Genomic DNA, 12171 nt, shown 5'->3' on the forward strand with positions numbered 1-12171 from the left:
CTGCTCTGTGCAGCGTTATGGCATAATAATTTTAAGGGAGAATAAAAAGTCGACACACATATCTCATTCCTGACGGAGGACTCTACCACTACACTTCTCCAGTCCATTCACAGAGTCGTTGCATGGTAAGACATGGATAGGAAGTGGGCGGAGCCTTTTACCGTCATTTTATTACGACGCAAAGTACAAACACCTGTGGACACACAATCCAACATATTCAATTCAAGGTGGCAAGAGTCCAACCCAGGTGTCATTGGGCAACAACAGGGCACAGGTTTCACGTCTGTCACCAGGTTGACACAAAGAAAGACAACTATACACACTCATATTCACAAATTAGAGTCACATTCCTTTGGGAAGAAGAGGAACGCACAGAGAGAGCCCAGCTACTCACATCTGCACAGATAGACTCCAGGTTAGCAGATTCAAATCCAGGATCTTCTTGCTCTGAGGCAACAGTGCCAACAACTGCTCCCCTAAAGAGTGAACTTAAAAAATACAGCAGGAATATTCAGAAATGTTTTATGTTAATAGATAACTGATGGCTGCCTTTCGTCAGAAGGAACTTTTTAAAAAATTATGCAAACTTTGCCTTACTTAAGATGACCGAGTTAGGGCGAGTAATTCACTGTAGTCGTAGTGACGTTATTGTTTTTTCAGGAAACTCTACGTTTAGTTTTTTGTGCTTTTACGTCCATATAACGTTTGACGTTTTAATTTTGAAGGTCGAAAACGGAAGTTCAAAACTTTTCGCCCCTAGCTGGTTTGCATACGCAACGTGCGCTGTGACAAACTTCCGTCATGAATTGGACTACAAATGTCCCCAGATCGTGTAGTTATTTTCCCAGTCCGATGGATTCTGTGAGCAGCCTTTCTCTGAACCACGGCCACATTTAGGAAAAGTTGAGCATAAATGCGACTTACACCAGGTTTGTGTCAAAAGCTGTTTCAGTGTCGTTTCAGCAACTGTGTTCATCAAGTTTTGCGAAGACGATGCGTTTACAGTTTGAACCAGAGTGAGAGAAGCCAGCCAGCCGGCTTGAAATTCAAACTTAAGGATGCGTCGGTTGTCGTTAACGTCACCACTACCGCGTACAAACGTACACTAGCGTTTAGTTTAGTTATCTTGCCTAACATTAAGGTTCCTACGAACAAAGGAGCTGTTCTTCTCATCTTTGAAACGTTAGCATCTTGTACGTGTGGACTTGAGTGTCGCATTTTGCCTTTAACAGATTATAGTTGGGCGAGGCTCCGTCTAATCTGTGGAGAAACAACTTCAGCTGAGAGGTGCTAGTCACACTTGTCAACTACGTATGTTTCGCTGAATGTGACAACATGTTTTAAACTGTGCACGTGTCGTAAATATAGTATCACTCTTATATAAAGCAGTGTCCAGATGGCACTACATATGTTCTTGGGTATTTTTCATAGATTGTATACAACATAGGTGTTGTGCCCGGGCCATCTGACAATGGAACTAGCACCAAGATGGTATTTTAAGGCCAGCTATTAAAGTTTAGGTATTTATGTCCAGATAATCTGGATAGTAAAAAATGCAAATGCATATAAAATATCTGTTTAACAAGTGTAATGATTCTAGTACGTAATAGAGACCTTATGGCTTGTAATATGCCACTTCAAAAAGGTCACTGTAGTGTTTTCCAGGCTCAAAATGAGCACTTCAGTCCGCATGAACAGTGGTTCGGGTAATAAGTCTGCGTGACATTATTCCATTCTATGTCCTGCTATTTCTGGCCCTTTGGGAAAAACAAAAATTTTATTTTTCAGGGAGTAAATCAAACCTCAGTCTGTATCAGAACAAAGAATAACCAGAAAAAAGAATTTAAGGCAAAAAGTAAAGAAGAAAGCAGTAATACTAAAACCAGTGGATCTTTACAATTTGTTAGTTTTACAGTAGCTTCATGTTTTTGTGTTGAAGCACAACAGGGCACCTGTCTCCTCTTTTCACTGTCTGTTTATACATTAGTTTGCATTTAATTAATCTCTGACTCGTTTTCACACTGTGTCTTTTGTCTTACCTCCTTATCCATCACCCCCAACTACTTTCAATAGATTACTGCCCCTGCTTGGGCCTACAGGAGGTTTCTTTCTGTTAAAAGGGAGTTTTTACCTCCCGTTGTCACCAAGTGCTTGCTCATAAGGCGGTCCTCTGAATGTTGAGGTTTCTCTGTATTTTTGTTAGGGTCTTTACCTTGAGGTGACTGCTGTTAGGACTTGACACTATATAAACAAAATTGAATTGAATATTTAAATTTATTTTTTACAATGGCAGGAAACTAGACCTTGTTAGAAAAATGGTACTTGATGTAGAAACTGCCTGCATTTCTAGTAGGAACACGGGTAGTTCCTCAAATGGTCCTGAGAAAATGTTCTACTGATTACACCAGGTGAATGCAAGCTTTTTGTTTTTTGGTAAGATTTTTAAAACTTCAATCTCTGTCTGCGCTGTAGTTATTCAACACTCCTTATTTCACTGTCAGCAGCATGCCCATTTTGACCAGTCAGCGTTATAAGTTTTTGTGAACCTGTTGTCTGTTTCCACAGCGGTATGAGTCTACGGGAAATTAGTGAGAATCTGAAACTGGCTCGTGAATATGCCTTGCTGGGAAACTACAGCTCAGCCAGTGTTCTCTATCATGGGCTGCTTGAACAAATCAAAAAATATGTGTACACGTTGCGAGACAGCAGTTTCCAGCAGAGGTGGCAGCAGGTAAATGTAGTGCTGATCTTTTATCTGATCATATGAGGAGCCGGTACCAATTTTTCTTATGCATGCACCTGTGGTTGTTTCTCAGCTGTGGCAGGAAATCATCGAAGAGAATCAACAAGTTCAGGACATAATGTCAACTCTGGGGAACTTTCAGTTGGACACAGCTCCTGTTAAACCCAGTAACCATGATGATTTTGAAACGAGACCTTTGCATGTGGAACAGAGGTACTGCACTGGCTATTTACATACACGTATTATTTTCTGCTTATTCGTTGCTTAGGAAATTTCATATGCTACAAATTCCGATGCTTCGTGAACACATATCTGCTTCTGGTGCAATTCTGCAGTTTTCTGAACTGCAATTGTTGAATAAGCCAAGAACAATAGTCATGATGTAGTCATATGATTGAGATCAGTGAACCTCTGTAAGCCTCTGTGAGCTTGATTTGTTCCTGCTCTGCCCTCCAGAAAGATGGCTGGTAAACCTCAAACTGTGTATTTTTAACTGTCAGAGATGCACTTCTTGAAAAATTCACCTTTTTATTTTTTTTTAACTTTTGCAACACAGTTTATATTATGTCGCTTGTATGCTTGTAACATATTTTTTTGGCCACATGCTCCATTTTGAACAACATTAGTAATTTTTAAAAATGTATATATTTATTTTATCAAAGCCAGAAATTTCCTTTTTGGGATGAGAGCAGCTATCTGCCACAAGCAGATTATGGCAGATAGCTACTCCACCTTAAGCTTGGTTCTGTCAGAGGTCTCTTCCTGTTAAAAGGAAGTTATTCTACCACACCATCTCTGACTACTACTCACAGAGGATCATGTGATTTGTATGATGGTCTAAGAAGCTTGGAAAGAAAAGCGTCTGGACTTCTTTAAGTTTCTTGAAGATTTTTCACCTCTCATCTCATCAGCTTCTCTGTTAAGAAGCTTAAAGAAGTCCAGACTCTTTCTTTCCAAGCTCCTTAGATTGCGATGACCTAGATGACTGAGAACCTTTACATATTCTTGTGATTCTTTCTCTAATATTGTGTGATTTTATTTATACCGATGCTATACACAATAAATAGCACTCCACCCACCCAGTTCAAGTGAGTTTTAAGTTATCTGGTAATTAGCAGACTGTATATTTGTAACACAGATATCTGCACATCAGTGCTGTCTTATAAAATACTGGAATTTCACTCAGCAAAACTGAAGCACAAACGTCTTTGATAGCAGATACCACAAAGGACGCCGTCTTATTTGGCTACAGCTGCCTCTAACCATTTCACCCACCATACAGATTTTAGTTTTTTAAGAGGAAAATTATGCAAAGAGACCAAATCTGTTTTTGTACAGTCTGTAAACATGTCTGTGCCAAAAAAAAAGCCCAACAAAAAACTGTAACGTTGGCTGTTTAATGGGACTGTTTTTGGCATTTAGGGGCTTTTTTCATTCGCAGAGGTTGCCTTGACTCAAAATGAGAAGCAGATTGGACTGAGAGTCTGGCTTCTAGTGCAAATGATGATGCTTAAAAAAACATGCTAGCTTATTATCATCATCACCGAGGACACTCTCACAAGAGATGCTTGATCTCACGAGTTTTACGTCCTGGTTAAATAAATGTTTGTTTTTGTTTAGAGGGGAAAAAAAAGAGTAGCATTAACTTCAAATGCAGGACTGTGTCTCAGCCTTTTTTTCCCCCCTTTGGCTTTTTGACTGTGTGCTGTGGCAGTTTGGTCTGGTCTTGCTAGTTTTAAATGAAAGATTATGATATTAAGCTCTTTAGTTGGCTATTGGCCGATAGAATAATCGGAGTGGTGTCAGATCAGTAATATTTAAGGGGGGAAAAAAAACGATCAATCATACGGTTCTGTCTGGTTTGTGCTCCAAGCACTAAGGCAAAAGCTGATTCACAAAGAATGTAAATGTTTCAATGATTTAACACCTGTTGACATTAAGGGGTTGCAGTTGATAGTCTTATCCCTGTTTTCTTCACAGACATTCTCCCTGTCCTGTCAGACGTCCTACCAACCCCTACAAAGACAGCAAACCTGCAAACAACCGCCTGAGTGTGGCTGTGAAGGCCCAGCAGAGACACCTGCCCCGAGGGGCCAACGGCGACAGAAGCAGACCTTCCAAGGGCAAAGAAAAGAAGGAACCAAAGGAGGCTGCTGGCAAAGCAAAGGACGATAAGGTGAGCGATATGTTGATGGTTCCAAGTTGCAGCACACATAGTCACAGCCTTCTCTATTATACCACATAACAAAAAGTCACAAAGTATTGCTGATCAAACAGTATCACATGCGGTCTGTTTACTCACTACCTAGCCTGTCATTCCAGTTTGGGTTTTTTTCCCCGAGGGATTTGTTCAAGGAACTGGGAAGGGTTATTTTATTTGTATTTACTTATTTATGGTCTGCCTCTCAGAATAAATCAGATGTCCAGGAGAAAGAAGCAAAGAGGTTTGATGGGGCAGGATATGATAAAGACCTCGTGGAAGCTCTGGAGAGGGATATTATATCTCAAAATCCAAATATTAAATGGTAGGTGAACGTTTCAGATGCCTTGAATGACTAAGCTGTAGTCTTTGAGCTTTCCTCCGTTAGACAAACTGTAGTTTTTGGTATGTCTGCTTTGGCTTCACTTAATGGCCTTTTTGTCCTGTAGAGGTTTATCTATCTTTCTTGGCATGAACACCAGCCTCCCTGAGAGTTTTCACATCTGACATCAGTCTAAACTGTTTTTATAGGGATGACATCGCAGACTTGGAAGATGCAAAAAAACTGCTGAAAGAAGCAGTTGTGTTGCCGATGTGGATGCCAGCGTTTTTTAAAGGAATAAGACGACCCTGGAAGGTAGTGTGCAAGCACAAGTTTGTGTCATCACTTGTATCACATGCGTCCTGTTACATAGATGTTATTTTCTTCTTTAGGGTGTGCTTATGGTGGGACCTCCTGGCACCGGGAAAACACTTCTGGCTAAAGCAGTTGCTACTGAATGTAGAACCACATTCTTCAATGTCTCCTCATCAACTCTGACCTCCAAGTACAGAGGAGAGTCTGAGAAACTAGTTCGCCTTCTCTTTGAAATGGTAAGTTCAGTTTTTGTCAGTTTTGTGTTTGTTGGTGTGCTTGAATGTTCTGAACTTAGTTTCTGTTGTCTGTAGTAGTATTTCCTTTAATTTTTCAGGACTGTAAGTTAGTTTTGGAGCCCTCTAGTGGATGGAAATCACCTAACACACCTTTATTTCTGAGAGTGAATTTATCACTCATTAATAAATAATCATTAACTGAATAAAACGTGCTTTCATATTAAGTTAAGCCATTTTTGTGAACCAATTATAACAATCTTTGTGTAAAGTTAAACAATTTCTTAGTATTAAAAATAATGCACTTTTTTTTTTGTCCTTGATCTGAGTCATTGCATGTGTCCCCGTACAGGCACGTTTTTATGCTCCCACCACGATTTTCATTGATGAAATTGACTCAATGTGCAGCCGCAGAGGAACCTCAGAGGAGCATGAAGCTAGCAGGAGAGTAAAGGCAGAGCTACTTGTGCAAATGGATGGTATAGAACTTTTGTCTATTTCCATTCATGCTAGATATATTTACCTTTTGATGGAGGCAGGTTTTTTTTCTCTTCTTGTTGTTGTTTTTACGCAGGTGTTGGTGGAGCATCAGAGAACGACGACCCATCAAAGATGGTGATGGTCCTGGCTGCAACCAACTTTCCATGGGACATTGATGAGGCTCTGAGGAGGCGCCTGGAGAAGCGGATCTACATTCCTCTTCCTTCAAGTACAATTGTTGTTTTACTGATTTCCACATTGTTGGCAATGAAATGCAATTATTGAAAATGAAAACTGCCAACAACTCTAAACTCTGAAAAGTGTTGCATGTTTCAATAACTAATAACAGATCATAACAGATTGGATCATAACTGCTCGACTTGGTGACAAGCATCAGCTGCTCAGCCTCCACATTCCTCACATTCCAATGATTTGAAGCACAGTGCACACAGCTGACAGCACATGCAGCTTTTTTTAAAGCTACTTTCTGTTCTATGGAAACATTTATAACCATGCCAGAAGGCTGCCTGGTTCAGTGTCTGCTTTGTGTTAATTAAACTTGACAAATGTTGATTTAGAAATGTACAACATGGAATTACAGTCCCAACATAAATATTCTCAAGGAGGGCTAAATTGCTAACGATGCTGAGTAAATGATGACCTTCTGTCTTCGTGTAAATATTGCTGATGAAATGACCATTTACTGAAGCAGAAAGCATGCTCTAGTTGCTGTTGGCCCTCTGTTTGCAGCTAAGGGGCGAGTGGAGCTGCTCAAGATTAACCTGAGGGAGCTGGAGCTGGCCAGCGACGTGGACTTGGACAAGATTGCTGAGCAGATGGAGGGTTACTCAGGAGCTGACATCACTAACGTGTGCAGGTCAGGGCATATTTCAAAATGAAGTTTCAAGAATACACTACGCATAACTTCCAGATAACTGCTGATATTTACTGATGGCCCTGGTAGTTAAATGAACTGTAGTCTTGGTATTTGCAGTACCATATTTTCTGCACTATAAGGTGCACTTAAACTCCTTGAATTTTCTGAAAAATCAACAGTGCGCCTAATAATCCGGTTTGCTTATGTATGAATTCTGGTTGTGCTTACTGACCTCGAACCGATTTTATGTGGTACACTGCGCTCAAAAATCTGTCAAAAAACATTTTAGTACAACTTTGGTAAGCTACGAAGCTGCACCGCTTGATGGATTGTTGGAGCATTACGGCTGCTGTAGTCAGGAGCCTCGCGGAGTAATCCAGGGTCAAAAACTCCGTCTGTTTCAGGTCCCAGAGTCAAACGAACACTGCAGGATCACTGAGAGTTAAAAACTGTCTAAATTCTTTCATCTTTAATAAAAGGATCAGCGTTGCTGCTTCACCAGGTGTAACAATTAAGTTTAACATCCAGGCATCCATGAAAATAGAATTTAGTCAATTTAATGGAGTTCGCAGGAAGTTAGCTCGCTAGTTTCCACCTAAACGTGATATACCATGACTGAGAGATTTCTGAAAAAATTTAAATGTACAGCTCTGTTATCACTTCCAACATAAATGAAGACAGAAAACTAAACAGGAGTGACTTTTGTAGGGTTACTGAAGTTGGACTATCTGGTATATAATGATGTGCTACTTGATCCCTAGCGATACAGCTATGTTAGCGTAACATAAACACAGTGAAGCTGGAGGATGAACACTAACTATTTTCCACTTGATAAAAGTTAACAAATGCAATAGCATGGCAGGATGCCGTAAACGGACTAAACTTCAGTCAGGAGAACAACTGAGATAATCAGTCCAAGATACGAGGTTAGTCCTTAATATACTGCAACAACATGGGAATAGAGCAGCTGCCAGAGAATTCAACATTAATGAATGGAGGAAGCAAGAAGAATAAATTGAGTAAAGTTTGACTTATCTGCCTGTTTTGTATCGCTTAATGCACCTTATGCATGAAAACAGACCCGTTCATCGACAGTGCGCCTTACAATCCGGTGCGCCTTATGGTCTGAAAAATATGGTACTTTGCTACATAAGATGTCTTGCAATTTGTCCGTGTTAGCAGTAAAACTAGTTTTTGCTAACACTAACCAGATGAGAGAGAGAGAGTGAATCGTGATCACTCTGCTGATGCTCACGAAGCTCCTGTTTGTTAGCTAATAATAAATTAGCGGCTAACGTGGACAAATTGTTGCTTCCTCGCTAATTCTAGGTTTCTTGTGTTCTAGACTGGCTAGCACATTCCTATGTGAAACCACATCATTTTGTGAGCTTGTGTTAAAGTCTGTTGTGCTGGTAGCCATATGTGTTTGATGTTAGTTATTAGTGGACTGTTACGGTACTCTTTGGCTGTGTTGCTTGCTTTATAACACTTTCTTGGGGACTAAGAGAGACGCTGATGCAAGGGACTCTGCAACAAGAATAATCTCCACAGCTGGGTGCAATTTTGCAGTATGATAATGCACGCTGAAAACATTCATGAGTTTGGTTTCAATTTAACCTAACATTCCCACCTAAAGGTTTGTATGTGAGGAACAGTATTAAGTGAAATCTGACAAATCGTTGTTGTGTGTCGCGTAGGGACGCATCTCTGATGGCCATGAGGCGAAGGATCGAAGGCCTCACTCCAGAGGAGATCCGCAACATTTCCCGGGATGAGATGCACATGCCCACCACCATGGAGGACTTTGAGTCCGCTCTGAGGAAAGTGTCCAAATCAGTTTCTGCAGCTGACCTGGAAAAGTATGAAAAGTGGATCGAAGAGTTTGGCTCCTGCTGATGAAACTTTAAGTGTGCAGCTTAGTGTAAGGTTTTGTGTTCCTGCTAACTGAAATGTTTTCTTGGAGAAATGTGTCAGCTCTGGTGTATCGAGCTGCAAGTACATTTCTGAATCAGCAGGCAGGTTTATTACAAACGTAATTGCACTTGAAAAGTGGTAACTCTTGTACATGTTGTTGCTATGCAAACCTTTTCATCTCAGTGAGTGTCGAAAGAAGAACAACTCGGAGCTGATTGTTGATACAATTCATTTTTGGACTTAATCATTTTAGTTGACTGGTCCTGAACATGTTGCCAAAATGTTAGACAAATCGGATATAGCTATTAGAAAAACTGACAAAACGTCGGCATTTCCTGAAATACACTAATAGTAAAAGGCCAAACATGTAATATAATCCGTTTATCCTCAGTGTCGTTTTATTGTCTTTGTGCTGGTGTATCTGTTGGATACAGAACCAGCCAATCAAATGTTGTTCCCTTTATTGTTGTTCTTTTCACTTTTCACTTGATTTTATTTTAAACCGTATGGATCTATAACACTTTTTCTCATAAACATTAAACTAAGAAGCCATTTCTATATTGCGATACGTGCAAGTTTATTTATTGCTCACTATATCTGCTTAAAAAAATCTACACACAGATGAGTTCACACATTTAATTGCAACCAAAACAAACCTGTCCAACTTCCCCTGTATCCTGCAAGCTCTGTTTCAGGTTTTTTATGCTTGGATCTGTATGTTACTGAGAGGGGGTGTCCTTAATAGAGTCCCGATCAAAAGTTTAAGACCACTTGAAAAATGGTAATAAATAAATAAATCATATTTTGCATGGTTGGATCTTAACAAGGTTCCAGGTAGAGCTTCACCCTCCAACAAGAAGAAATGAGAGTGAGACAAAACATTTTTTGAGCATGGAATTTATTGAAAAAAATGCTTAAACTGAAACAGGCTGTTTTACAGCTGATCAAAAGTTTAGGACCACATGGTGCAGAAAAAAAAAAGAAAAAAGATTTTTTTGTTGTTTGTTTGTTTGTTTGTTTTGCCATTTTACAAGTTGTCTTAAACTTTTGATCTGGACTGAGTCTGTCACTCACACAGCTATGGCTCCACCTGCTGTTCAAACCTCCATGAGCTGTAGCTGGGTTAAAGGGAGTGGGGAGGGAGACTAATTTAAGACAGCGTGTTTCAGATTGCTGAACTGAGCTCTTCCACAGTCTGAGGTACAGCCTGGTGGTGTTGGATAGACTGAAACCAAATGTCCCAGGGTGTTTTATTGGATTTGGGTCAGACGAGTCGGGGGGGGGAGGGGGCATTCAGTGGTAACAGTTAATTTATCCTCCAGGCAGTGGCAGAGCGGGGGGGTGGCTTACTGGGCTTAAGCCCGGGTTGTTTTTTCAGAAGCCCGGGGTCTTTTGGAGTGTAATTTTTTTTTTTTCATAGTTAGATGCCTGACTGACAACTGTATAAAGCGAAAAACTACACACAATATTCGAAGCACATAGTGCACACTGTGGGAATTTACGACTGTGCATAAATCCCCCTAATATTGGTATGATCCGAGCTCAGGCAGTAAGCGGGGCGGGGCAGCTGCTGCGCTGTTGGAGAAACGGAGCTAGGCAGACAGAGGAGAACTGAAGTTTGACCAGGTACCAAAGCAAAGCATTCGTACTGTACAAATAATGTAAATATGACGGTGTATCACGAAAGATTGATATCAAACTGATCACTTGACCCATATTATGTTACTCGCTCTTCAAGTGAATCAACAAATGGCAAAATGAAAAGCCGAACAACAACAATGCTGTTTCTTTAGAGAGTCTCAGCTTACATGTGTGTTTATTTCATATTTTCAGTTGTTACCCTCGACGGCTAAATAAATCGGTTTCAGTAATGTACTGATATACAAGAATGGACATAAGGAGCGTCTTTCAAAGAAAAAACTCTGGTAGTATTTTATATATTATGCTTTGTATGTTGTTCAGTATATTTCTATGCAAAACAAGAGGAACTTCAATACACAGCAGTATATTCACAGTTTAAACCAGATACTTACCTACACTTTATGGAAAACACAAGAACATTTTTTTACTGTATAACATCAATTTAGAGTGAACTTGTTTTTTTTTTGGATAAATAAATATTGAAATATCTTTTGAATTAGTTAAATGTCAGAATAAAGAGAGACAGAGCTGTCTATTTTTATCACTTTCATCAAATTTAGGAGTACATGTACACTAAGTTTATTGTTAATTAATAAGAAAACTCCAGACGATTCCATTCTGAGCTGAAGAAGCTTCTGATGGGTTAGTAGAGTCCATGTGAGTAAATTGGTGGCACACCTGTGGATGCATATAAGGCAAAACACAGAGCCTGTTTCTTTGACATGGGAAAATCAAGAGATGTCAACCAAACACCAGAAAAAGAACTGTGGAGCTCCATAAGTGTGGCTCAAGTTTGAATACAATTTGGTGCCATTTACAATTAAGAAATACAGATAGTTTCTCTCTTTACTCTTAAAGTTAACAAATATGTTTTTTATATTTATCAATCTAAAAAAATAAACATTTAGTCTGATTTGATGTTACAATTAAAAAAGTGTTTGTGTTTTGATCTGAAGAGTACATAAATATCTGGTTTCAACTGTATATTTGATTAGCACAAAGAGGGAGAGAGAGGAACAGAGAGGAACAGAGAGGGAGATGGAGAATGAGGACAGAACAGAGATGGAACAAGAGCAGGTGAGACACATGTTAGTCAAATGGTTGTTTACCTAAAGTATCACCGTATCATAGGTCCTCATGTATCTCGTACCTAGTGTTTCTTTTTAGGTTTGCAATTTTTCAAATTCTACATTTATTAAGTTATGCAGGCTTGTTTGCACAACAAGGCCAAATAATTTTATAAACTTTCCTCAATCTAAATAGTGTAGTTTGGTAGAATTAGAACATAAGTGTAGTGCAGGTCTATGATGATTTTTAGTGCTACTATCATCTAGTTCTGATTCTGTCTTGGTTAAATCCCAAGTAGTCCTGATTTTGAACTGTTGTAGTCCTGTTTTAATTCTGGATCAGTTCAGGGTCTGGTTGAATTGGGGTTTAGTCCTCGAG

The 12171-nt window shown here is 39.6% G+C and overlaps 1 protein-coding gene across 3 annotated transcripts; it reads left to right on the top strand.

Annotated features, from left to right (window-relative positions):
* Window positions 1-9650, top strand: katna1 (katanin p60 (ATPase containing) subunit A 1). 3 transcript variants are annotated; one of them, XM_026142702.1, is made up of 11 exons: window positions 1-415; window positions 2566-2731; window positions 2817-2956; window positions 4724-4919; window positions 5153-5268; window positions 5475-5580; window positions 5658-5816; window positions 6166-6292; window positions 6388-6522; window positions 7044-7170; window positions 8868-9650. In XM_026142702.1, exons 2-11 carry the CDS (start codon window positions 2570-2572, stop codon window positions 9064-9066), a joined length of 1467 nt encoding a protein of 488 aa, XP_025998487.1. In that variant the 5' UTR covers window positions 1-415; window positions 2566-2569; the 3' UTR covers window positions 9067-9650. The 3 variants fall into 3 exon arrangements, with proteins under 3 accessions (XP_025998487.1, XP_025998486.1, XP_025998488.1); XM_026142701.1 differs by lacking the exon at window positions 1-415 and adding an exon at window positions 760-929; XM_026142703.1 differs by lacking the exon at window positions 1-415 and adding an exon at window positions 1208-1287.
* Window positions 9651-12171: the final 2521 nt, after the last annotated feature.

Source organism: Astatotilapia calliptera, chromosome 15 (assembly GCF_900246225.1).
Source record: "Astatotilapia calliptera chromosome 15, fAstCal1.2, whole genome shotgun sequence".
In the NCBI taxonomy this organism is placed as follows: Eukaryota; Metazoa; Chordata; class Actinopteri; order Cichliformes; family Cichlidae; genus Astatotilapia; species Astatotilapia calliptera.

Excerpts from the sequence above, each read along its gene's own strand:
- katna1 (XM_026142702.1), top strand. The coding sequence starts at position 2,570 with ATGAGTCTACGGGAAATTAGTGAGAATCTGAAACTGGCTCGTGAATAT. Across the intron at positions 2,957-4,723 it reads CCTTTGCATGTGGAACAGAG|ACATTCTCCCTGTCCTGTCA; the intron begins GTACTGCACTGG and ends TTTTCTTCACAG. Across the intron at positions 4,920-5,152 it reads GCAAAGCAAAGGACGATAAG|AATAAATCAGATGTCCAGGA; the intron begins GTGAGCGATATG and ends TCTGCCTCTCAG.